Source organism: Miscanthus floridulus, chromosome 19 (genome assembly GCF_019320115.1).
Source record: "Miscanthus floridulus cultivar M001 chromosome 19, ASM1932011v1, whole genome shotgun sequence".
Taxonomy (NCBI): domain Eukaryota; kingdom Viridiplantae; phylum Streptophyta; class Magnoliopsida; order Poales; family Poaceae; genus Miscanthus; species Miscanthus floridulus.
This window is the reverse complement of record NC_089598.1, coordinates 3,657,922-3,685,082: the sequence shown is the minus strand read 5'-3', so window position 1 is coordinate 3,685,082 and position 27,161 is coordinate 3,657,922. Positions and strand designations below refer to the sequence as shown.

The following is a 27,161-nucleotide window of genomic DNA, read 5'->3' as shown; positions in this document are numbered from 1 at the left end:
TGTTGTATCTAGCATTATTACTGTAAAAAATTATATCTGGCAGGTATCCTACCTAGATTTGTATAATTTGTGTATTTGTATAATCTACATGAGAAGACTAATCATGATCAGCAGTACTATTATATATAAAAAAATGGCTATGTGCAAAAAATTATGTATTTCATCCTGCCGTCAAAATTTAGGATGAGCATGTGTATATTTACACCCTACAGATATTTTTTGCCTACGCAACATGTTGAGTAGCAGAGTAGGTGCTCCGGTAGTCATACTGCTTTCTAAAACCTATAATAAATAAAGAAGTGAGGAAGGATTAATTGTTGTCTAAACAAGGAGCTAGGATTGAGCAATGACTGCAACAACCATTTGTAGCCAAATTGGGCATCACCTTCACAGCTGATGCAGCATCTATCACCATTTGCAATTGTTTATCACCTATGGCCTCATGCCAAATCTTAACACATTTTGTTCTTTTTTCTTGGCTTTAGCATAGTAACATGAGAACAAAAGGCAAAACAAGAGTCAAGCGTATTGTTGCTCAGAGGGGATCCGTCAAAGTGACACCTTACCAAACCTTTTTGATGCGATTGAGAAATTGGGTGGCTACTTCTACTGCTACTGACCAGAGATTATGACCTTTTGTTGTAAATAAACTCTAATAGCTTGAGCAGCATTTACAGTCTCATTGACCAGCCTAAAATACCTGTAAATGAACTGAAAATAAAATTGTTTGAAGTTTCAACCAGCTGGTAGCAAAGTTGCTGGTGCTCTACTTAGCTTCAGAGAAGTTGAGAAAGAAAAGAAAAGAAAAACGCCAAATTGTTACAGACCTTATCCTATTACTATTCTGCACCAATAATGGGAATATTATTTGTCATAAAAACTGTCTCCTATTAGTGTAAGGAGATATTATCTTTTGCATCAAGAAGATCTTCATGGGAGCCTCTTCCAGAAAACACGCCAATGAATCACAGGACAAGAGAAAATGGAGGATCACCCTGTACACTTCATTCCAAATCTCTCTTTTATCTAGAAGTTTTTTCCCCCCTGAAGTAAGTGCAGAATCAAATACCCGAATTTTTATGTACAGTATACAAGTTCATGATTTTTCATATGATGTTCCCTTTAAGTATCTTGTACCCTTGTACTGGTCATCAATATCTTGTACAACAATAAACATCACCTGGAAAATCAAGGGAGATTAAAGAGAAAGCACATAAACAACACAACAAAATCATTGAACAACTAACTTCTTTTTGTTAGAGTTAAATGCACCATAGGTCCATTAACTTTTGGTGGTATGTCATCTAGATCCATCAACTTTCAAACTATATTTTTTGGTCCATTAATTTTTTGTGGTGTGTCATCCAGGTCCATCAACTTTCAAATTGTATTTTTTTGGTCCATTAACTTTTGGTGGTGTGTCATCCAGGTCCATCAACTTTCAAATTGCATTTTTGGGTCCCTAAACTTTTTAACTGATTCACCATAGGTCCATACCTCTTCGTTTAGTGAATAGATCTGACATGGCACGCCAAATAAGCAGCAACCGTGGAGTAGGTGATGAGTCCATAGCTCCTCAAGATGTTCATGGAGACTTGTCTAGCAATAATTCAAATGTAGCAGCTGGTAATTCGTTAATATCCTCTGGTATTAAATTTAGGACTATTATTTTTAAAGATAAATATATTATGAACATGGAGAAATTTACAACTGTTGGACTATCATCAAAGATATTTTATAGAGGTGACTTATTATTGCGTGGAAAGAAGGAGAAAATGAAGCCAACAAAATACATCAGTACTAATTCTAAAGAGGTGGAGATCATCAATAGAATTTTTCCAACGTGATTAGCATCCTTGTCGTAGTATTTTATTATTTCCATGCATTAGTTTGCTATCCAGTTGTGATATACGATCTTTTATCTAGCATCTAGTTTTTAGTGCTTGCGTGCACCTATGTACGTGAATCAAATTGGTGGTTGCGTTTGGACGTGCCTTACATGTTAGCCGAATCAGGGACTCAGGGTCAATCGGTCCTAGTTGGGCGGGTGGAGTCCGAATTTTGTTTGGGTCAGGTGGCCTGCGTGTCTATTCCTGTGGCCTTCGGCCTTGTACCGGGTAGATTAGACTGGATTTTATTGTGGAGTTTATTCCCCGTCGAGCCACCGCTTGAGAAACCCTAAATGGTGATCCCATCAGGTTCTTCGTATTGAAGATTATCTCCGGATAGTGATCACGTCATGTACTCCACAGTGGCTGCTTTTCTGGTGTGCCATGTCAGATCAATTCGCTAAACGAAGGGGTATGGACCTACGGCAATCCAGTTAAAAAGTTTAAGGACCCAAAAATACAATTTAAAAGTTGATGGACCTGGATGACACACCATCAAAAATTAATGGACCCAAAAGTACAGTTTAAAAGTTGATGGACCCGGATGACACACCACCAAAAATTAATGGACCAAAAAATACAGTTTAAAAGTTGATAGACCTGAATGACACCATCTAAAGTTAATGGACCTACGATGCATTTAACTCTTTTTTGTTACTACTGCAACCACGCACCCTCTCTTATATATATAAAAATATATCAAAAAAAAGGAAAGAACCCACGCACACACTCTTATATATATATAAATATATATAAAAAGAAAGAAAGAAAGAAACCACGCACACTCACACAAACAACACCAAGAAAATCTCCGCGCAGATCCAAAGCCCCCACCATAACTACTATTCTTGAGGTGCAGTCTCCATCAGCTTCTTTTTTTTCGCCATCTTTTTCATGGCCCTTTGAATTTGTTTTTCGCAAATGTGACCTGCTCCTCTTTGCTCCCAGTCTTGGAGCTCGCTGCTTGCTCCCCACCCACCACCACTGGGCTCTTTCAAATTTTAAATTCGATTAGTTTGAAAGCCCAACTGAAATGAAGCCCACCGGCCACGATTATCTAAGAACATCTCTTTCAGTTCGGCAGGACCTTGTCAGTTTTCCATCCTCTAAATTATTTTCAAATGATAGCAATCCTTTTAGGTCAACAGAATTTTATTTTTTTCAGGTTTGGTCTTTAAGTTAGCATATTAATAAGAGAGAAAATTGAGAAGTACAACAGGGAAAGCGTCTCTTCTAATTAAACAGTGAGCATTGAGCAAAATATAGTCACATAGCAATTAGCTATTAATTGGGCTTTGCTAAGTCTCACTTCTTGTTTCTTCAGTTAGCCAGTTAATTAGAGCCAACTCACTTACTAATATAAAGGTCTCAGAAGTCAGAAGACATCTTGTTTTTCAGAACACGCAGAAGTGCTGCACATAGAAGAAATTCTGGCTTGAACATACTCAAAGAAAATGAATCAGTTCACAAATACTACAAGATGTAGCCAATGGTACCAAGAGCACATCCAAACTTGAGTAACAAAATACACGGTATATAGAAAGAACATTATTGCCAATTTTAAAGGTAGAAGTTCATCCATGAGAGGCGGAAAAATGCATGCCGTCGACTCTAGATTATGGCATGCCTACATCAATAGGCCCTTTAGGTCGTCACTTTGCTGCAATTGTGCTTAGAACCAGAGCCTGCATATTCCCTAAACACAACCGACTGATAAAGTTTTTGGTTTGCATTTATCAAACACAACATAATTTCTTGTGAATTGAGATGGGCCAATAGAGTGTGAATGAAAGCCTCACTTTCGACAAGTTGAAATTACAATTTTGCCCCCACGATTAAACAAAGTCATCTATATTCATTATGTTGGAATGTGATTTTAGACCAACATATTAATTTGGCACGTTATGTTATTAGGTTCACTAAATTAATAGTGTCTATATGTTAATTAGATAACCATTTGTCGCGATCGGTGGTAACCTTAGTCCATTAGGTGGATGGTGCACCCCCTTCTATGAACCGGTCTATTAGAGCGCAGAGGATAGATCAGAGAAAGTCGTGTACCTCACATAGAAGATTGGATGACTTTTTGAACACACGTGTTCATATTTTCTGCTAATTATTCTTTCTATATCTGTAGAAAAAAAAAATCCTCTGTAATGACTTCTCATCTATCTATGTATAGATATCTACGGCCATAGCATGGTGAGCGTGTTTGTAGACGTACATGTAGCAATGGATCTAAAAATTTATTGAAGAGGGAGACTCAAGTTATCTTGGACCTCTAACCCCCTTCCTCCCACCGCTCTCCCATCCCACCACCACTAGATCCGTCCCCTGCATATGCACAGAAGATCGATAAAGCGTCTGTATTCCGAAAATGACAATAAAACGGGTCTAATCATATCATTAATAGACCGGTCTTCCTAGCGCCCAGACGTCCGGCGCACGAGACGTGTCCGAATGCCGGGCCCTTTGCACCGCGCCCTCCCAAACGCGGGAATAGAACGCGAACGGAACGCCACTCCCTTCTCACCCCCCCCCCCCCCGCATGGGAATAGAACGGAACGCCGCTCCTCGCTTTCCAAAACCAGCCGCCCCGCCGCGGGAATAGAACGGAACCCGCTCGCCCCTCGATCACCCCGTTCCCCGGCGCGCCCCCTATCCCAAGAGCACGAAAATACTTCAAGTGCAACATCGCAAACATATGGAGAAACTATGTAGTGCAACATCGGAATATGAATACTACAACATCGTAAAAATATGTACTGTAACATCGAAAAACATGTACTGCAACATGGAAAAACATGTGCTGCAACATCACAAAAACATGTACTGCAACATCAGAAAAACAAGTAATGCAACATCGAAAAATATATACTGCAATATCGAAAAAATGTGCTGCAACATTCGAAAATTATGTACTGCAATATCGAAAATTATGTGCTGCAACATCAAAAAAATATGTATTGCAACATCACAAAAATCAACCATGAAATATGAAAAATGGAACCATTCAGAAAAACATTTGTTGCAATAACCCAAAAATCACATTGCAACATTCAAAAATCATCTCTTCCAACCCGAAGATCCAGAGGACCGACTTACCTCGTCGGAGCCGCCGCCGCCGTCCTCGTCTCCGGTGGGGTCGCGGAGGGAGGGAGGGAGGGAGGGAGGGGCGACAGCAACTTGGCGCGCGGGCGCGGCAACGGAGTAGGTGTGGAGGAGCGGGCGAGCAGAGCGAGCGAGTGGACGCGAGGGTCATGAGACGGGATGGGATACGGATAAGGCGCCAGGGGCGCGTGGCGCTCGGTTGAGTCGTGCGGGTCTATCCTGACGGGATGAACGCCCGCACAATATCATTACCGTTAATAAATAGATAGTGCGAAATTAGTACGTATTGCTGAAGAACAGGCAGTAGTGGGGCCGGGCCATCGAGCGCGCGCGGCACGATCACGATCAGTTCGTGGTGGATGAATGCATGATGACCCGCGCTAGTCGCCCACACGGTCGATGATGATGATGTCGATGACCAAAAATAATCCTATATGCAAAGACGTGACATGCCGGGGATGGATGCATGGATCGGATCATTGATCAGCCGGTCGTCGTCTTAATTGGCATCGCATCGACGACGACGATGACGACCCTTGTGGACATTGGCTCTGGATGCAACATATGCTGACCGGTCGGACGATGGCTCTGGATGCAACATCCAATTTTTTTTTTTAGATAATTAAGATGCAACATCCAATGCAAATTGCATTGCTAGCTAGCTCTCGCATTTGTCTCGCGTGCGTATAAAACCACAGGTATCTCGACTGATGGCTGATTACAGCATCCAGATTTTGTCACTGTATATACACATGGAACCAAGAAGACGACATGATGATCGAGCTTGGCTCGTTCGCTTGCGTTCCTTGCGCGGTGGAATTATTTGTGTACACGGTAAATTTGTATTTCTCTAGATTTATTTATTTTATTTATAGACATAGAGTTTGTCAATCTATAACGACTTTGGACCTATTCACTACGGCTGCAGGCTTTTAATTAGTTCATGTAATTACTTGACACAGCATAAGAACGGGTCCTTTGTCAATCTCAATGTGCCAGCTCATTCTCATATACCAAATGTTTATAAAGATAGAGCTTGCATGGGTTTGTATCTAAGATAAATACGTATAGGTGTATTAAGCGTTTTTTTTCATGTTTCAACTTATTTTATAATTTTATAGTATATAAGAAAAAGGAGAAGAAAAGACATGATTTTTTCACTCCGTCTTTGAAAGCTACCTTTCAATCCAAAAATGGATGAGGAAGGAGACGAAAAAGGAAACTAGAAGAAGAGATTTTTTTTTTAATGAACGAACCGCATATACAAGGTTGCGCCAGTTTGTATTGACCGATCATAGAATAAAACTGGAATTAGCTTGGCCTAGATTTGACAGGCTGTCCCCACAACCCACCGAAACCCCTTTGTCCCTAGTGCCACTGGCATGCCGTATGTAATGAAGAAAGCAAATACACATATGCTACCTCTCTATCCACGAATAAATACAATTATAAGATTTATACAAGTCAAACTAATTTATATTTTAACTAAATTTATAATAAATAGTATTAATATTTATGTCTCCAACTAAATATACTATGACAATATATTTTATAATTAATTTAATAATATCATAAATTTTAGTGTTTTTATAACTTTGATCAAATTTTAGATCACTTGATTTCTCAAAAAGTAACAATTGCATCTTTTTGGGACGAAGGAAATATCTATTGATCTATCTGTCTATCTATCTAAAAAGATGAAACAACACACGTTGCATGGTATCTATATCTATAACTATAACAACACATATCCGCACACAAAGGTGTATTTTCTCTCTAATTTATTCTATCGCCTCTATATCTATATCTATGAGAATTTTGTGTCCGTTACTCTCTCCTGGGTCTGTCTCCCCACTCTCATGAGCATAAAAGTTCTACTCCCTTCATTCTAAATTATAAGTTGCTTTGATTTTTTTATTCATCCATTTTGCTATATATTTAGACATATTATTATTATATTTAGATGCATAGTAAAATAGACGTACCAAAAAACTCAAACCAACTTTATATCTAGATACATAGTAAAATGGACGTACCAAAAAAAATCAAACTAACTTATAATTTGGAACGGAGGGAGTAAGTTTTATGGAGACATGATAAGTTTCAGATAAGCACCTTAATTAGTTTATTGCTGTCTCAACCGAACTCACGATTCATACTCATACATGAATTAAGAATAGCTCGTATTAAATCATAGTAAAGAGCTCGGTTTATTATAAGATTTAGATGTATTGAAACAGACGACACCTTATCTACCTAGGTGTGCTCACAACCTACGAATACGATTGCCAGTATATATACATAAACAAAGCAAAGATATTGTTAGTGATGGCGATGAAGCTTGACGCGCACAGCTCAGTCGCGAGCTGACTGACACGCCCGCGCGCACGCACGGGCGCGCGCGGCGGCCAGCCATGACCATGATACGATGCCACTAACCCAAAGCTCCGTCCTGTATTATTGTTCCCCGTACGCTCGCTGGCGAGGAAGAAATCAAGCGCCACCGCCACCCCACTCCACTCCACTCCACTCCCGCTCTATCTATTTATACCCCCCGTGCGTCTCCTTCCTCTAGCGTTCTCCAGCCCACCTTCACTAGCATAGGCGGCAAAGCTATCTATCTATCCTACAGCGGCTGCCTGCTACAGTACTAGTCTACTCTACTCACAGAGCGCGACATCGTCGTCGTCATCAGCAGCGGCAGAGCCGCTAGCACCGATCGATCATGCAGACCTCGCTGCGGTACCTGGCCGGCACGGTGGGGCCGAGCGGATTCGGCTCGCGGACGACCGCCGAGGAGGCCACGGCGGCCGGCGACCTCGGCCACATCACCGCCATCATCACGGGAGCGACGTCGGGGATCGGCGCGGAGACAGCGCGCGTGCTGGCGCGGCGCGGCGCGCGCCTGGTGCTGCCGGCGCGGAGCCTCAAGGCCGCCGAGGAGGCCCGCGCGCGGGTCCGTGCCGAGTGCCCCGGCGCCGATGTCGCCGTGCTGCCGCTCGACCTCAGCTCGCTCGCCTCCGTGCGCCGCTTCGTCAAGCGATTCCTCGACCTCGGCCTCCCGCTCAACCTCCTCGTGTACGTATACCATATATACCATGCTGCTGCTGCTGCATCCATCAGTCCTCCTCCTCCATGGTCGGCTGCTAACATATATATGTAATCCATGTGTGCGTGCAGCAACAACGCCGGCAAGTACGCCGACCGCTTCGCCGTGTCGGAGGACGGCGTGGAGATGACCTTCGCCACCAACTACCTAGGCCACTTCCTGCTCACCCGCCTGCTGCTGGACAAGATGGCGGAGACGGCGCGGGACACCGGCGTGGAGGGCCGCATCGTCAACGTATCCTCCACCATCCACAGCTGGTTCCCCGTCGACGACGACGCCCTCGGCTACCTCGACCGTGTCACCCGCAGGAAGATGTGCGTACCGTACCGTACCGTGCCGTGCTCTGTTCCCCCCGTCATCTGAAGCTAGCTAGCTGTATATTCGATCATCAGCTCTGAGCCTCTGACTCACCGACCTCACCAATGCAACAGACCGTATGATCCGACGAGGGCCTACGCGCTGTCCAAGCTCGCCAACGTCCTGCACACCAGAGCGCTCGCCGACCGCCTCAGGGAGATGGGCACCAACGTCACGGCCAACTGCGTCCACCCCGGCATCGTCAGGACCAGCCTCATCCGCGACCGCGACGGCCTCGTCACCAGTACGCCGCCTTCTCTTCACTTTTTTTTTCCTGAGCAGAGCAGGTGCTGCTTGCTTCGATTGACGAAAGATGATCTCATGTCATGCATGCATGCTTACTGCAGACACAGTCTTCTTCCTGGCGTCCAAGCTCCTCAAGACGATTCCTCAGGTCAGTAGTCACCACTCATCTGATGATCATTCCTCTGCCCCTGTTATATATGCTGCTCTGTTCTGTTCCATTTGTCTGTCCTAGCTCTGAATGAAAGTCTGGTTCTTCATTCAGGCGGCCGCGACGACATGCTATGTGGCGGTGCACCCGGCAGTGGCCGGAGTGTCAGGGAAGTACTTCGCCGACTGCAACGAGGCCTCGCCGTCCAGGCTGGGCGCCAGCAGCGAGGAGGCCTCCAGGCTCTGGACCTTCTCTGAGAGCATAACGGCAGAGAAGGTTCAGAAGAGTAACCATGTTGTCAGCACTGGATTATTCCGGCTCCAAGCTCAGAGCTCTAACGCAGACCGCGCCATGGCCCTCGCGGCGTAGGAGCCTCGAGATCTGCAAGTTTTGATCGCCGCCGATGTGCCCCTGATGAGATCACACATCCTGAAACATGGAGAAGTAGTATTAGTATCAGTCTTGGAAACCAGAGGAGATAGCAGTAAGCTAGTGATATATACAGAACAAAACAGAAGAAAAGCCATAGTAGTGTATGCCTTACATAAATATACTCCAGTGTAGCTTTATGCCTGCCTGTAAATATATAGCCATATGTATATACAAGTATATGCTAGTGTAATTGGTATCGTCGTCTGCAGCTGCAACAGTTCAAGCATGGGTTTTTTCTCCTCCATTTAAGCTTTTGGTTTGAACTGTTCAAGACAAAGATGCACCTCAGCACAGTTTTTCCTTCCGTCCATGTGTTGCACTTGCACTAGATTAGGTTACACTAGATCAATGTTTTCAACTCCACTAACCAGGGACAATGATTTCATCCATGGCACTACATACTCTCCCTTTGGCCCCCTTGCAGTAGTGGGCTTCACTGTTTGCACGTCATCTCTAATCATGCCTGGCATTAGCATCATATAGATAGCTTGTTTGTAGCTGAAGAAAAAGGGACCATGGATTTGGTTCTCAACCACAACAGGAGCAGTTTGCTGAATTTTCTATCACGCTATGCACGGCGGCAGCACGCCAGCACGGGTGAAGAAAGGCAGCAGCAGCAAAGGAAGGAGGAAAGAAGGTTAAACATGCATGCTTGCAACTCAAGCTCCACTATAGGCTACTGCCAATTTGGCAATAGTTGACTAGGAGGGGCTCATGGCACTATTCCTAAGGCGATTACTGTTCAGTTGTCAGAAAAGTGAGACCATAAAGAACAGTAGAACACACATGATCTATTAGGTAGAGGATTATAAAATGATGGGCTGGGAAGACTCGTTGTACCTCTAACTAGTTGTTAAACACCCCCTCTTTATGTTCCACTAAGAGGAAAGCCTCTTTCTAGGTAACCCTAACACATCAGGAGATAGAAGAATTAAGCAGGACACTTGCAAGCAAGCAATCATCCCTTGATTCCTTGCATCATAAAAAAAAAGTCACTTTCTACCAATAAGTACACAACTAAACCTACTAGATGTACTTAAAATCAAGTGATTGGCATGATTTAGGATATCATTAGTAGGAGATTGGGCTCATGATGGCTGCAAAACTGTTGATGATTAGCTGAAAGGCACAGAAGATTCCTGTGCCATAACGGGACAACTTAATAATGCACAGCCTTTCACAGAAGTGCCAAATCCCAAATGGTTCGGTTTGAAATGGCTAATGATGTATGAATGAATAAATAGATCAGTAGCTCTAGCTGGATTAGGATGGACCATAATTTAGTGCCACTATTTGAAATCAAGCAGTTTAATGAAGACAATGATCTCTATCAACTAAAATTCACAACCTATCTGATGGACCACTTTGTTAACCTGTGCAATAGCTCTAAAGAATGACCTCCCTCGTGCTTGGCACGGCACGGCACCCATATGACAAATTTTGGTTTCTTGCAAGGCGTTATCTGCATCAAAAGAATACACCTTAAAGGGACCGTATTTATTTTCCATTTGAGTAGCAGGGCAAAAGAGTCTAAAACTCCACCAAGAGTAGACTACCATCAAGGCATCACAATCGTTTCATTTTTCTGTTGATTCTACCAGTGTCTGTAACATCATGTTAACCAATCTTCTCAAAAGGAAATTAACTGTGGATTAAATTCTTAATGCACATCTATTTTCTAGATGTATCAAGATTAGGCTATTTTCCTTACTGAACATAAGCTCACAGTTAGTCTACAGCACCTGGTTAGTACTTAACGAAGTCCTCCAGGTTCCATGCTTAAGCAGTTCCAGTAAGAACAGGAGTAAAAAATCTGATTGGAACTGGGAGCTGCACACATGCACCTTCATAAGTTCAGAACCTCTTAACCCAGGTAACGAGGTAAGATGGTGGGAAAAAGATAAACAGTGGTTGCTCCCTGAACTTTACTCTAAAGTATCTCGGTCTGTCCCAAAATAAGTGACCTTTTAGCAATGAATCTGGACAAACATCATTTATTTTGGGATGGGGGAGTAAGTACAAGTAATAGATGAAAGTCGGTTCATATTTTTGAAGTTTTTTTTTTTTTTTTTTTGCGAATGTATTTTTGAAGAAAACTGAACACTGCAATAAAACTAAAGTTTATAAAACATGAGCAGTTGCTTTACAACATACAACAATGGGAACATAGTTGGCATATACTTGGTACCAACCGGCTAGTTTAGCTGATCAGAGGCTACAACAAAAAGATCAAATTAACAGTAGCCTTACAAGCTAACTGTGGGGTTGCTAGATCCATTTAGTCCTCCCACAAGCCTTCTCTTTGCTGTTTTAGTGCGATAACACCACACCTCAAATGCCTCGGTGAGATCAGGATACCTGAACTGCTCTGCGTTCTTCATCCACTCTGACAGGATATCAGCCTGATCATCCGATGGTAATGCTAACACCATCGAGACTATTGCACTCTCAATATTTTGACACATGTCTGAATCCATCTGCAGAGATGTTTCATCCTTGCTATTTTCATCTAGCAAACGTTTTGTCATTTGAATATAAGGAAGCCATGTCTTCAGGAGATGAACTCTAGATGATGCTGGGATAACCACTGTGCCATAGCCAACAGCATCCAGGGCCTTCCCAGTCACTTTGATAAGCTTTGCCTTGACAGCCCACAAGCCTGAGCTATACTTCTTGTCCTGAATCACTGAAAGAATATGGTCCGAGATTTCTGACCAACCAGAAACAAAGGCGTGCATCATCTCAATCTTGGCCAACAGATTAGCTACCCAGTTGTAAGACATAATCTGTTACTGATCCCTCTCTCTTGCTGCAGCAGAGTTGGCATTTGGTCAGCTCGGCTGTCCAGTCTCTACTGCTGTAGCAGTATGGCAATAGGCCACCTTTAGTACATTAGTTGGTAGCTATTACATCAGCCATGTCTAGGTAGTGGGTTGATCTAAGCTTTGTAGTGCTAATACTAGGAGTAGTTGGTGTACCTTAGGAGTAGATAGTTGATGTACTCACCACCAACTATGTACCTCGTAGAGGTACTAGCACTTATATATATATCACACCTAAGGCAATGCAAAAGAGCAGTTCAGTTTGCCATATCTAGAAGCAGAGCTTTCGGTCAGTGCTAGGCTTGTGCTGTGTGTGTGAGCTGTTCTCAATATCTTCTTCTACCTCTAGCCATAGTGAGTGAGTGTGCTGGTAAGCATACTGCTTACCCATGCAGGGCAGCCGAGGGACTAACACCAGTCAATGTCAGCTAAGCTACTCAGAATCCCTCTCTCTGCTAGTTCAGGTGATTGATCAAACTCAGTTGCCAACAGATCAAATCCAGTCCTAAGTCTGGATAACAGTTTTGTTGTACCTTCCTGCACCACAGATCTGACATCTTCATCCATCGTAACCAAAGCAGTTTCATCATCTTCATGGATCATAAAGTCAATTTGCTCCTGAGCAGAAGTCTTGGGGTCATCCAAGAAAGGAGGGAATGGTGTTTCCATGCACGTAGCAAATCGTATGGCAGAGATGAAAACATTCTTAACAGCGTCTGCACTGGGAGCATGCAGCCGAGCTAATAAAGACACTGCATCTGAACCAAGGCTCCGAGCTACTTCTAAAATCCTCTCCTCCTCATTTTCATCCCATGAGGCAGCTTCAATGTATGCAATACATCCTTTGGTAACCAACTCGCATCCAAGCAAATTTGATGCTCGAAGAACACCAAGAGCTGATTTAACAGAATCAAACGAATCTACAACTGATTCTCCAGGAAGATACATTAACTTCAACATCTTGACATAATGGTCATACTTCGCTCTTGGGCACTCAATTTCAATGCAACTATTAGAACGGATATGAGGGGCGGGCCTGGTGCAAGCGGTAGAGTCTTACCGCCTGTGACTGAAAGGTCCCGGGTTCGAGTCGTGGTCTCCTCGCATTGCACAGGCGAGGATAAGGCTTGCCACTAACACCCTTCCCCAGACCCCGCACAGAGCGGGAGCTCTCTGCACTGGGTACGCCCCTTTTTTTATTAGAACAGATATCATTTTGACCGAGCCGGTCTGTAAAATACTTGCTGTTTTGAGAAAGAACAGATGAGTGGCAGGAAAACCATTCTGGCTGCTCATCAATCAGTTTAAAGCAAACACGGACATCACTTGTAGTATGGTCATCAAAGTTATACTCCTCAACTAGTTTGACTGGCTCCATATTTCAGTTGAGATCACAGGTATCCTTTCTCCATGTTTGTTCACAGCAAAAGTCCATGAAACTGCAGAAAAAGCAAAGAATTAACTGTGTGAGAAAAAAAGAAAGTGCTGGTTATAAAGCCTATAGCACCACCAACACAAAAAACATATTTGGATTTTTGTGAACATTCTGTCATTATGTGACGCAATAGCAAAACTTAAATATGAGTTAAGTGCCAACATTCAGTGAAATGTGGCAACTGCTTTTACAGTAATTTTGGCTACAATAATCCATTTTGGGTATGGACAATAATACAGCATGGAAACTTCTAGTCTTATAAACTTTGAACCATATGATTTTACAAGTATATTTAATGCATATCACAATGTGGGGGTTTTCTGTCTTGCTTCTATTGAAAAGATAGTCCATTTCCTTGTATTTCAACACAACCTCAGTAAATGCCTAATTTCTACCTCTCTACTAATGGATTTCATTAAAAGAAGCTAGGGCATTAAACACTTGAGTCGAGACATGAACTAGTTACATACTAGTCAGTAGTAAACTATCTCGGCTGTCTTTGCTATTTTAGCACTAAAACAGCATGCTACAATCTATGACAGGTCCTCTGCTGTTTCTTCACCTCCTGCACGCCAGCTACCTCTACTGTGAAGGGCTCCCACGACTCAACTTTGGCTGTCCCTCTCCCAGGTTCAGCAGCACACCCCATGACCTCCTGGAGCACTGATATACCTGTAAGGTTCCGTGAGGTGCCACGGTGCTCGAGGCAGCCACCGACCCCGGCAGCTGCGATGACGGAGGCGGCGGCTGAAGAAGACCTCCACCTTCGAGTAAGAGCGGAGATTTGCCGGTTGGGTCGGAGCTGCGGAGATCGAGTCGGAAGCGAGCGGCGGCAGCCGGGGTGCTATGGACGTCGGGTCGGAAAGGAGTTGGGGCGCCGGCGATTTTGCCGTATTATTGGTTTATAGGTGGGACGGTGGGGGCTGGTGGACTTGGGGCGGCGGAGAGATTGGAGCCCGGCGGACGAGCGGAGGGAGGGAGGGAGGGCTCTGAGCGTCGTTTTTTCTGTCGTCCCCTAGTCCCCGACGGAAGAGGGGAACGGGGAAGGGATAACCGATAGGCAGGGCCCACTTGTCAGCAACACATCCCACATCCAATGAATAAAATAAAGAGTAAAGTGCATTTTTCAACCTTGCAGGAGAGTTTAGTTTTCAACCCAACTATGAAACGGGATATTGGACACCCTCCAATTGTTGGAACTGGACAAATTTAGCCCTTTACCTAGCTTCAAAGGTGGTTTTTAATTCTCAAAAATAATAATAACTTGTTTTAATATCTAAAAATTAATAACTTATGTATTTTAAATAAAAGAATAAGAAAACAATAACATTTTTCCCAAAAATATTATCTAACCGTTGGTAATATATTTAAAAATATTTGGAACTTATTTAATTTTGTTCCTATTGTTTTATTGCTTGTGGACTGGTTTATTAAAAACATGAACAAATAAGATTCAAATGACTCCAAATAGATCACCAATGAATAAATAATTTTTTTTAATGAAGAAATAGTATTAGTTTCACATTTCTTATTTAAAATAAATAAGTTATGCATTTTTAGATATTAAAACAAGTTTTTATTATTTTTTAAATAGAAAACCACCTTCAAAACTAGCTAGAGAACCAAATTTGTCTAAATTCGATAATTGGAGGGTGTCCGGTATTTGGTTTCATAGTTGAGAGTTGAAAATTGAACTTTAGTGCAAGTTGAAGGTTGAAAAAGGCAATTTTCCCTAAAATAAAACTCTTTGTAATAAAATGGAAAAATGCCTAGTCGTAACCCACAGGCTTGGTTGAACTGTTAAAGACACACGTGTGTGCACAGGATCTGAAAATCTTCTTTGACATTAAATGTGGAGTAGGAAGTTAAAAACATTTACTCTTTCTTGTTTTACATACTCGTCATTACACAAAAAAATTCAAGATAGTATCAACTTTTATCAAGAATAGTGGATTACACGAGTGTCAATGATTGATGCTAGCATCAAGATCAAGGGTGTATACATTTGCCTTCAAGCTCTACCATTTCAAAAGGTACTAAACACTAATGCAGTGCGTGCCAGTGCCAGAGTACTGAATAGAGCACGGGAACTGACTCTATTCCGTTTAATCAGGAAAGGGATCAATAACATTCACTAGCACTTGGATTTACCACTTTTATTTGAATCACAGGTACAACAGCTCATATCTACCACAACAAAATGGATATCTTAAGGCTTTCCTAGTGTCTCCCTAGTGCATTGTTCTCAAATGGAACTAATACAGTCTTTTCAACAAAGCTTACTAAAAAAGAGTAGCATAAGAATGACTTTACACAGAAGAGAAGGACAACAAAGCTTGCATGAAGAAAATGGAGCATGCAGCTCAGATTAGAGACATCAAATCGTCATCACCCGTAAGTTACACAGATGAAGGGCACCAGTCCTAGTAGGGTTCCAAGGATTCCACAACTCTCATTGCTTGTATTTGCAAGGTCGTCTGCCTTTGCTCTGCATCCAAGGTGGAGCCGAACCGGCTTGCTGCCCATATAAGTGATGCGCACTGCTCACCAAACAGATTTTTCATTTGTTCATGTATGGGAGAGTTTTCCTTCACATAAACATGTCCAATGAGCAACAATAGGAACTCCCCGCATTTCAATCTACATTGAAGCATCAAGTGAAAAAAACTCTAGGTCATTTCAAAATAGAAACCAGTTGGTGCTTCGGAGAAGCCATCACAATGTCAAACAGAGCCTCAACTTTTCATAGACAAATATCTTCGCAGCAAGCAAAAATAATTTTCAGAGGTATATAAAGCTTTGTCAAGCCACCAACAGAATAGTTTAAGTGGCTCCTTTTCCATTTGATCATTTCACTTGTTTATGTTTCTTCAGTTCACACGACTCATAAGATACATATAGATTGATGCACCAGAATGATATATTGTTTATATGCACAGTGAAAATAAGTTGCATTCAAATTATGGAGCTAGCCATTGAGACAAAAACAGAAAAAAAGATCTGATGGAACAATACTTGCCTTATATGCTTTTCCACTTGCACATCCTTCAAAAGTTCAGCAACCTTTTCAAGTCCACTGTATTCCTCGAAATCCTAGAGAAGTAGTCATATAAAATATAGATAAGCTGAATCACAGAAGCCAGAAACAACCAAGGATACCAATCTATTAACAGTTTTATGACTCTTTTCTTAATTTTTCATAAGTCTTGGCCCATGCAAAACATGCTTTGAAAGAAAATCAACCAATCTACTAAACAACAGCAACACTCGAAGACAGAGACATTTCAATCGTACTAGAGATATTTACTATTTTTTTCGAAAAAGCTGTCCTACGTTCAGCACCTGTATACTCATCTTAAGTTGGCACAAAAAAAATCAAGTTCCACATATACAAGACTGGAAAATTAATAGGTAAAGAGGTAAACCATACCATCTGATTGGAGGGTGAGTCCAACATAAGCGATATCAGTGTGTCCAAGCAAACTCCTTGCTCAGTTGGACCTCGGCTGGCTAATATATTCAAGAGTACCTACACCAAGTTAAGTTAACAACTGGTCAACCAAATAAACAATGGGCCCAAAACTACATATGGGGACGATATCCAGTTAAGTTGTGGTTTATGCTTGAAAAAAAAATGCCTTCATAGTTGAATAGGAGCTACTGAATTATTGCCACAAAGAACAGAATTTCCTCGCAGTGATCTCATCTCATTGAAACCCAGAAGTAATAGGTAATAATTTATCAGAAAAGGATTGCGATTACCTTCACAGCCTTGTATTTGTGGGCCAGAGCTGTGCATCGGCTATATAAAAGGCAACAACCTTCCAAGACTCTAAGTGCAAGAGCAATTTCGGAATCCGTAGGGGGGCTTGTAATCTTCATTGGTTCCGTTCCAAATATATGATCCAATGTCACAACAGGATCTTGCTTTGGTTGATGCAACGAATTCTGAAAGAGAACAGGAATAACTGTAGTAGACACAAGTTCATCAGTAAGTGCTGCTTTCTCGGGTATAACATAAGAATTATATCCAACCAAATGCCTGAGCATATTAATGTCTTTTGAGATTTAAAATTGCGAACTTGATATGCGCATTACAACAAGAATAACTACTCCATTGTAACAATGCTCTCCTGAATTATATTCGTAGAAAGTTATGCATAGACCACTAGATGTGAGAATGATCATATAACTCCAAAAATTGATGAATACAAGATACGATTCCCACATGAGGATCCATCTTATTTGGCTGTTTCATTGAAACGGTCATAGACAATTATGAGAAACTCAAACTACGTGACCAGACAGGTAGCTGGGCGTACCTAGTGCAGAGAGCTCCCGCTCTGTGCGGGGTCTGGGGAAGGGTGTCAGTGGCAAGCCTTACCCTCGCTTGTGCAATGCGAGGAGATCGCGACTCGAACCCGGGACCTTCCGGTCACAGGCGGTAAGACTCTACCGCTTGCACCAGGCCCGCCTTTCACCAGACAGGTAGCTGCATTAATGAAAAAAGCAAATTAAAGATTTAATAGGTTTGTTTATGTTATAATACGAACACACAGTTACCAGGTTTGTTCTTCCCTTGAGAGCATTATAATTGGACAGAGCAAATGCAGTCGCTATTGCATTGTCAACATTTAGATGCAATTCAGGAAGTCCGGAACGATCAAACAGAGTCATTACTAGTTAATTTTTTAAACAAAGTGAGAAAGAGAGCTGCCTATATTTAATAATAAAAAAGGAGTAAAAACACCAGAGAAAGCGACAAATGGAATGAAGGAAAAAGACTAACACTGCAGCTTCCTAGACCTCCAAGCTACCAGCATGAGCTACATAGTCATTATGGATTCCACTCTTCTGACTTGAAGGGGTATTTGGGGGCATCTATTACCTAATGCTGAATCTTGGGCTCTAACTAATGAGCCTGAGAGCATTTCATCGATTTAATCTCCCCTACTTATCTTACGATCACAAGAGCAGCAGCGCTGCTCCTAACTTACCACCTTTTTTTTTAACAAGCCAGCACTACATAGTGCCAATTTCATTGAGTAGATAAGAGTCCAAGTATTTAGTTTGTGTTCAAGCATTATTCATCAGATTTCAAACAGCCATTGACCATTGCATAAGAGATTGGTGTCACCTAAAGACAATACATTGCGTAGACGCACACAACTACCCAAAATCCAAATAAAAATCGCATCAGATCACCGAAATGGGCGGAGGAACGATACCTTGGAGATCGGGGATGGATTGGGAGTGGCGGAAAAGGAGCAGCCGCGCGTCGTCGGCCGCGGAGGCGGTGGAGCGAAGGAATCCGAGCAGGCTGCGGAGCCCGCGCGCGCGGAGGAAGGAGAAGTCCGCCTTGGCGTCGCGCAACCCCGAGTGCAGCTCCAGCGTCACCTCCCGGTACAAACGTCGCCGCGCCAGCGCATCCGCCAGCTCCCGTCCACTGCCACTTCCTCCTGCCCCATCAGCGGCCGACGAAGAAGACCCATCCTGTCCTGCCGGCTCCGCCTCCTTCCGACTCATCCCCGTCGCCTCCGACCGCCGGCGACGTCGCCCCCCTCCCCTCACAGCTCGTTTTTTGGCTTTCCCGTTTTACCCCTGGCTCATGAGGAGAAACTGACGCCCTGTTATTTTCAGAGCCCACGGCCCAACAAGGCCCAGAAAAAGCCCAACGCGATCACACGAGCGGGACTGGGGGAGTAGTGAGGCGAGCTCCTCCCCGCGCCGCCGCCAAAACCCTCAAAACCCGAGACGCCGGCGGCGAAGAGGAGAGGGCGGAGGCGGAGATGGCGACGCGGGTGAAGGACGTGGCGCGGCGGTCGACCAAGAAGTACGTGGAGGAGGCGCTGTACCGGCGTCTGTTCCGGAAGGGGTCGACGCCGCAGGCGGTGCGGGAGGAGGTGGACGGCTTCCTCGACAGCCGGAAGCGGGCGTTCAAGTGGGAGGTGGGCGTTTGCATCCGCCGGATGCGGCGGAACGCGCTCTACCGCCCGGCGCTCAAGGTCCAGCCCTTCCTTTGTGTATCTCATTTCGTGATCTCGGTTTGGGCCTCGTGAAGTCGTGATGCTCCTGTTGCTAGATCTGATCATGGGAGTAGGATTTGGACAGGGGACAGATATGAATACGATGGGATAGTGCGCAACTCATTGGCAATTTGAAATTTCTTTTCAAAATTTTTGTCTCCGGACCTGGAATGCTTAATTTGATTTTGGTGGTTGGAGTATGCTAAGAAATATTTCATCTGATTGCTAGATTGCTAGTGGTGGGGAAATTGTGACGGAAATAGGCTCGAACATTGGGAATGAAACTCCAGGTTGCCATTGTTTGTTTTTGTCATTGCGGAATCTGTACAGTTTCGTGCCACTAAGGCAGGATATTCATCAATTGCTCAACCATGCAAAATAGTTATCAGCTATGTGAAATTCTTACTGCCTTCTCTGACCTTCGGATGTCATGTGTACTTGGAATTTTAGGTGGACTTATTATATAGCTGGTTATTGAGAGCTAAAAGCTGTTAGATTGGCACAACACTTGGATTGGTTCATATTCTTTGCTATGCAATTAGTCCCATTCTGTTGTTCAATGAAACTGCATAACTTGTGGCGCTGGTCTTTTCTTTGCCATGGTTAGCTACTTAGCTGTACTGATGATATTTTATCTGATATTTTATCAAATGACAAACATAGGCACTAGTTTCTTGCTGTTCTTCACAGTTCGAATCAGCTCACTTTTGCTTTCCTCTTGGTACTTTTTTTTCCTAATGACCAAGGTTGCATGCTCAAATTTCCTTTGTGTCTCTTAGGAATAATCCTATTGAACTTAATCAAAAGTGCTTTCCATATGTTTGGCCTCTCTTTATCAATATGTCATGTTTTTCTGCTTCACTTCATCTTGTCAACTTTTTTTGTGATGTTTGCTGATCTTTGAAGAAGATTATTCATTGTCTCATGCCATATTTTTGTCGGTTACTTTGTTCCATAGTTCTTGCAAAGTTGATTCTTGATATCCTGCAACTCTAATATTCCCTTAATAAACTTAAGATGCTATGTAAATGGTCCTTTTCTAAATCTAGCATCCCCCCCAGAACTTTTCATGTGCTCTGTGGAAACTTTCCTGTTTTTTTATTGTGCAACTAAATGATCCTTAGCTAATTGGGAAACTGACATTTCTAGAAATGCTAAATTTTTTTACCTGAAATTTTTGTTGATATTTAGTATGATGTGATCATTGCAGTTAATGGTCATTGTGTTATTTACTTTAAGAATCATGAGTTTCTACAGAAGCACCTGCACATTTATTGTCATATTTAAACTTTTTACGTATGTCAGTGCTAACTGTGAAGAATATAATGGTTAGATTATGGTAAACTATAGGGCATGTAACTATTACGTCAATGTAAATATTACTGCTTGACATTTTACTATAGAGGTTTGTCCTTTGCAAAAGCTCAAAAATTTCCTAATTCTTTGCTCGTGTGGCAGTAGCTAGTGTGATGAACCAATTGATCCATGATCCTATCATTTCATACCAAGTTGAAGACTTTTTATTGCTACAAGTTCTCATATGAGCAACCCCAATAATTGCATAGCATGCTACATATAAATGCTATTGGGAAATTATTGTATTTGTGGCAATACTTACAAAATCATAGATGGTGCGTTCACAATGTGAAACTCTGGAATATATAAGGGGGCACATTGGCAGTACGGCATTTATTCCAGCGATATATATAGTTACAATATATAAGGTTCAGGCACGTGAATAGCTGTCTTCCAAGCACTCCTATCTAAGGCTAAGTCTTTAGGTATATTCCATCCTTTCAAGTCTCCTTTTAGAGGCAATAAAAGGAGACTTGAAAGGATGGAATATACCTAAAGACTTAGCCTTAGATAGGAGTGCTTGGAAGACAGCTATTCACGTGCCTGAACCTTGATTGCTTCTGATGGGTTTCAACTCTAGCCTACCCCAATTTGTTTGGGACTTAAAGGCTTTGTTGTTGTTGTTGTTGTTGTTGATATATATAGTTACAATGCACCACATACACACTGTTAGAATAGATGACCAGTAAAAATTGAACACCCCAAGTGTGTAAGTACCAAAGTTTAGTGTCCAATGTATCTATCTGTATATATGTGGCAGTACTTGCAGAACCATCGTTTACTTACTCATAAATGCTATCGGCCATCACTGGTCGTACTCATTGTGAATAACTGTACTGATTGCTAATAAGTCATTGCTATTTGAAATATTCTTGTTCCCTTTCATTTACATGTAATTTTCTTCCAAATGAAGCAGCACATAAAGTTGCCATTCAGATCGAAATCATTATGTAATATTGAATCTTGGTTATTTGCTTGTGATTGTTCTGAATTTGATCAGCAGACTTTACATGGATCCTTTCTCTCTTTTGTTTATTGATTCAGCTTTCTGAAGTTATGGCGAGAAGAGGCATGAATCCTACTGTTAGTGATCAAGCAATCTGCCTGGATCTCGTTGCCAAATCGAGAGGCATCGCTGCTGCCGAGAAGTACTTTTTGGACCTCCCAGAAACTTCCAAGACTCATCTTACATATGGCGCTCTTCTCAATTCTTACTGCAAAGAGTTGATGACTGAGAAGGCCGAGTCTCTTATGGAGAAAATGAAGGAGCTCAACTTTGCTTTCACTGCCATGTCCTTCAACAGCCTAATGACAATGTACACCAAAGTCAACCAACCTGAGAAGGTCCCCAGTATCATTCAGGACATGAAGGCAGATGATGTATTGCCGGATGTTTTTACTTACAATGTTTGGATGAGGGCGCTTGCAGCTCTCAAAGACATACCAGGGGTCGAGAGGGTGATTGAAGAGATGAAACGGGATGGCCGTGTTGCTCCTGATTGGACAACATACAGCAACCTGGCTTCCATATACGTTGATGCTGGGCTGTTTGAGAAGGCAGAGGCTGCTCTTAAGGAGCTTGAGAAGCGGAACACCAGCAATGACGTCGAAGCCTACCAGTTCCTTATTACATTGTATGGGCGTACGCAGAATTTAGTGGAAGTTCACCGTGTCTGGCGATCACTGAAGCGGAATAACCCTAGAATGGCAAACATGAGCTACCTTAACATGATTCAGGTTTTGGCCAACTTGAAGGACCTTCCTGCCGCCGAAGCCTGTTTCAAGGAGTGGGAAGCCCAGCACATCCATCCACCTAAGACCAATGCAAAGGACCCTACGGAAGATAAGACATCCACTGCAGATCCAGAATCTTCAAGTAACCTGCCTAATAATCAGTCTGGGAAGACAGCGCAGAACCTCCAACCAAAGCATCCAAAATATGACATCCGGGTAGCAAATGCTATGATCAAAGCATACATTACCGAGGGCATGCTTGACAAAGCTGTCGCCGTGAAGAAGCGCGCCAAGATGGGCGGCGGAAGACTGAACGCCAAGACATGGGAGATCTTCATGGAGCATTACCTCAGGACGGGGGATCTCAAGATGGCCCATTGGTGCGCGGACCGTGCGATGAAGAAGGGGCACAGCAGCGGCAGGATCTGGGTGCCGCCGCCCGCCGTGACGGAGACCCTGATGAGCTACTTTGAGGAGAACAAGGATGTCGATGGGGCCGAGCAGTACGTGGGGGCTCTGAAGAAGGTGCAGAAGGATGTGGGCGCGCCGGTGTTTGAGCCGCTGGTGCGGACGTACGCTGCCGCGGGGAAGAAGTTCCCTGGGATGTGGCAGCGGCTGAAGATCGAGAACGTGGAAGTCGGGGAGGAGACGGCCCAGCTGCTTGACTCTATCTGCGCCGATCAATAGGTGGTTTTTTTTTTCTTGCGCTTTATGTTCGTCTCAATAACAGCAGGATCCTTCTGATTGCTTGGCTATTTGTTCTGCAAGAACTACCATATGCCTGTATGTACACGCTGAAATTCAGCCATCGTTTCCATTCTTTTCGTAATCATCATGTGGCTGTACCGGCGCGGGGCTACCATTGAACTGCACCCCCAGACCACAGGTTGGAAGTCCTGTAACTTTCAGTTTTTGGCTCAGTTTTTGGCGTGTTGAACCTAGGTTTTTTTGTTTCCTGATTTCTTTCCCTTCTCCGCTTCGAGTTTTGGTATCTTGTACTGTTCTCAGCTGATGAAGCCAATTGTAATACGTACAAGTCATAGCAAACATGGTGCTCTTTTGATGACTTGGCAGATTGGTACTCATTTAATACTTGGCAATTTGGCATGCATCGTGCATGTGTACTTGGTGTGTGTTGAAGTGAGCCCCTCCTTTCTGCTCCAGGGCCTTGGTTAGATTGCAAGTTTTTTCACTCTCTTTCCATCATATCAAATCTTTGGATACATGCATGGAGTATTAAATGTAGATAAAAAAAATAATTAATTACACAGTTTGATTGTAAATTACGAGACGAATCTTTTGAGCCTAGTTAGGCCATGATTGGACAATAATTATCAAATACAAACGAAAGTGCTACAGTACCAAATACTGATTCCTAACCTTAATCTAAACAAGGCCCAGGCATTGATAGTCAACGGATTGGGCAGAAGTAGGGACATCCTTTTTTGCCACGATCAGATCGCACGTGTCGCGTGTCGATCAATTCCATTCCATTCCCATGCTCATCTTGCTGATCTCATGATCTGTACGAATACGATGGCCAGGGAAAGGGAAGAGGCTGTCCCAAGTTCAAGTTGGCATAAACTAGCACCTGTTCGGTTGACTTATAAGCCGTATTTTTTCAGTCAACGAATAGTATTGTTCTCTTATGACAAATCAGTCAATAGTACTTTTAGTCTTGGCTTATCAGCCAAACGAATAGGGCACCAAGATGAGCAGATCATCCTGTTCATATCGGTAACATATTAACAGTGTCGCTGAGAAGCGAGGGAAATATGTACACTGCACAACTACAAGTGCAGTTCCGTAAAAAAAACTCTTCTTGTTTTTTTTTTTTTTTGAACTAAAAAAAAACTCTTCTTGTTTTGCACACAAGACACCAGAAATGCATCCGGGCACGATGCGGCCATCTCGTGATCTGGCCGCTAGTGAATGATTTTGCTGCTGTGGGTGCGTAAAAGCCAGATCAGATTCCTTGCATCGGAAAATAAAAAAGGGAAAAGCGTCGATGTAGGCTTCCATTCCATGGTCGTGCAGTGCAGTGCAGTGCATGATCGGAGCGTTCTGTTACGCTGGAAGAACATGCAAAAAAAAAAAGCGAGACAGTTAGATTTGGCTCATATATGCGCAGGGCGTGACTGGGCAGGGTGCATACGAACGAACATGACAGCATGCGATGCGATGCGACGCAGATTCCATTGTCGGCAAGGAGGTTAACTCTGCGCTCTGCATTGCAAGCATCCCTGTCCGTACGTGGCGAGAATCTCAGTGACGGAAGTAGATGCTACTTCCTGCTGTTATTGGGACGAACATAATGTCATTAGATTAATGGTCGAAAATGTTTTCATGATAAACATGTTTGAAGATATATGCCAAGTTCGCTTAGCTGATAAGCCATGGTTGAAAGTACTGTTGCCCGATTTGTTGTAAGAGAAAAATATTGTTCGTTGACCGAAAAAGTACGCCTTATAAGCCACGCGAACAGGACGACAAATGTTGATTCTATCTGTCGGTGTTTCGGACCGGGGTCCTCTACTAACTAGTTAATTTGAACTGCGTGCCCCTAATCCCGGATGGTGATGCAAAGAGACATAAGGTTTATACTGGTTCAAGCAATCGATGCCCTACGTCCAGTCTAAGAGATCGATCTTGTATTCCTTGCACCGAAGTGCTAGTAGTAGGGGGTTACAAGCACAGTGAGAGAGGGAGCTAATCCTAGGTCTCGGTGAGGTGTCGTGTGGGCTGCTTGAGACGTTGCTCTCAGGCGGCTGGGATGTGTATGTGTGTGAGCTACCAGGTGTTCTCTCCCTCTGTAAATGGCCCAAGTCCTCTCCTTTTATAGTTGAAGGGAGGACAAGGACAATACATGTGTTAACTATGCGGCGTCGTGCCAACAGGGGCGGTGTGTCCAAGCCCTGTGGCCTGTTCCTGTGGCGGCGTGGTCGTCGGAGTGGTCCGTCCTTGGAGCACTGGGGCGACGTGCTGGTCACGTCCGACCCTGTGCGTCATGGGAGCTTCTGGGCTACCTCGGAGCAAGCGCGGCGGCCAGGACGCGGATCGCTGTGGATTGGCGGCGCGTGAGGCCGAGGCTTCGGTCAGTGCCGAGGCTGCACCGCAGTGGGGGTCTCGACGAGCACGAACCCCAAGATAGCCGAGACCTTGGTGTATAGTGCCGAGGCCCCGAGGGGGCGGCTGATCTGGCGCGCTGGCTTGGAGGCGGTGATGACCCGGGCCAAGTAGTCTGCGCGATGTTGTTTTCGAGGCGGGGATCGCGGGGCACAGTGCAGTGTGGGCGCTGATCGTGGGCACAGCGTCAGAACACAGTGGCCGGTAATCCCCGCCGTGCCCTGTCCCAGCCGGTATGGCACTGATGCGACCTCAGGTTCCGTCGGCCATTCTGTGGCGTCGAGCCATCGTCCGGCTGAGATTGCGGGAGTGGTTGAAGTATTAATGAGACATGACGCGCTGTCGGGAGGGTCGGCCGAGGCGAGGGGCGACGGGCTGCGGACGAACCGGCCTCGAGCGACACGGAGAATGAGGCCTCACGCGAGACGGAGATCGGACTCCTTGCCGAGGCCTTTCGCGAGAGGCCACGTGCGATACGGAGAATGCACCCCCTGCCGAGGCCTTCCATGGAGAGCCTCGCGCGAGGTGGAGAGCGTGTTCCCTGCCGAGGCCTTCCGTGGAGAGCCTCACGCGAGGCGGAGATTGCGTCAGGACGCCGAGACCTCCTGCGCGAGGCTCGAGGCGAGGCGGAGGGCCTGGTGGGCTCGGTCGTGGCGGGTGAGGGCCCACGGCTTACCTTCTAGCTTTGTTTGTTGATGGGACTTAAGCGACCCCTTTGATGTTCGCTCGGGGTACCCCGTTCTAAGGTACCCGACAGTAGCCCCCGAGCCTCTGGGGGAGTGCGTGCACTCTCCCTGAGGGTTTGCCGAGGCTTAGTTTATACCCGCTCCCGTAGGAATTGGGTTTTGTTTCTTGAGGTTCCGGTGGGTGCGCGCGAGCGCACCCGTCGGGTGTAGCCCCCGAGGCCCTGGAGGAGTGGAGTTACTCCTCCAGGGGCTTTTTTCATTTTCGCGTTTGAGCGAGTAGATCTTATCGCATTTGCCGAGCCCATAAGCGCAAGTTCGGGTTGCGGGGGTCTCGGCGAGGCTGCAGGAAAAAGCCCTATAGCCTCCGCACGGAGCGAGAGGTCCGTCAGGGGTCCCCCTGACTTTGGGTACGACCCTCACGCTTCCTTTTCGCTCGAAAGGAGGGGTGGAATGTGCCAGGCTACCCTCGATGGGCACGAGCGTGGGTACTTCCGGTGAGCTGTTATCGGGTGAGTCCGAGTGGAGGCCCGTACCCCGTTCGCTAGGGGACGGCTAGTGGTCCAGAGACGTACTCCAAGAGTACCAGAGGGTTTCTCTAGTGGGTGCCGAGGCCGTTCGCTGGGCCTCGGTGGCTCGGTGCCTCCCTACGGTGGGATCCCATTTGGAGACTTCCCTGCCGGTCTC

General features: G+C 44.4%; 4 protein-coding genes across 4 annotated transcripts; 2 read left to right on the top strand and 2 right to left on the bottom strand.

Annotated features, from left to right (window-relative positions):
* Positions 1–7,562: 7,562 nt before the first annotated feature.
* Positions 7,563–9,482, top strand: LOC136528710 (short-chain dehydrogenase TIC 32 B, chloroplastic-like). Its single transcript, XM_066521687.1, has 5 exons — positions 7,563–8,078; positions 8,181–8,423; positions 8,541–8,710; positions 8,814–8,860; positions 8,975–9,482. Exons 1-5 carry the CDS (start codon positions 7,726–7,728, stop codon positions 9,227–9,229), a joined length of 1,068 nt encoding a protein of 355 aa, XP_066377784.1. The 5' UTR covers positions 7,563–7,725; the 3' UTR covers positions 9,230–9,482.
* Positions 9,483–11,379: 1,897 nt separating this feature from the next.
* Positions 11,380–14,559, bottom strand: LOC136528286 (BTB/POZ domain-containing protein At3g05675-like). Its single transcript, XM_066521228.1, has 4 exons — positions 14,020–14,559; positions 13,318–13,553; positions 12,528–13,136; positions 11,380–12,056 (listed from the first exon to the last, which is right to left on the bottom strand). The coding sequence occupies exons 2-4, from the start codon at positions 13,490–13,492 to the stop codon at positions 11,539–11,541; spliced, it is 1,302 nt and encodes a 433-aa protein (XP_066377325.1). The 5' UTR covers positions 13,493–13,553; positions 14,020–14,559; the 3' UTR covers positions 11,380–11,538.
* Positions 14,560–15,690: 1,131 nt separating this feature from the next.
* LOC136527756 (uncharacterized) lies at positions 15,691–19,215 on the bottom strand. Its single transcript, XM_066520598.1, has 5 exons — positions 18,778–19,215; positions 17,312–17,517; positions 16,980–17,078; positions 16,569–16,642; positions 15,691–16,189 (listed from the first exon to the last, which is right to left on the bottom strand). The coding sequence occupies exons 1-5, from the start codon at positions 19,073–19,075 to the stop codon at positions 15,973–15,975; spliced, it is 894 nt and encodes a 297-aa protein (XP_066376695.1). The 5' UTR covers positions 19,076–19,215; the 3' UTR covers positions 15,691–15,972.
* On the top strand, positions 19,208–23,780 carry LOC136527755 (large ribosomal subunit protein mL101 (rPPR4)-like). Its single transcript, XM_066520597.1, has 2 exons — positions 19,208–19,554; positions 21,976–23,780. Exons 1-2 carry the CDS (start codon positions 19,339–19,341, stop codon positions 23,350–23,352), a joined length of 1,593 nt encoding a protein of 530 aa, XP_066376694.1. The 5' UTR covers positions 19,208–19,338; the 3' UTR covers positions 23,353–23,780.
* Positions 23,781–27,161: the final 3,381 nt, after the last annotated feature.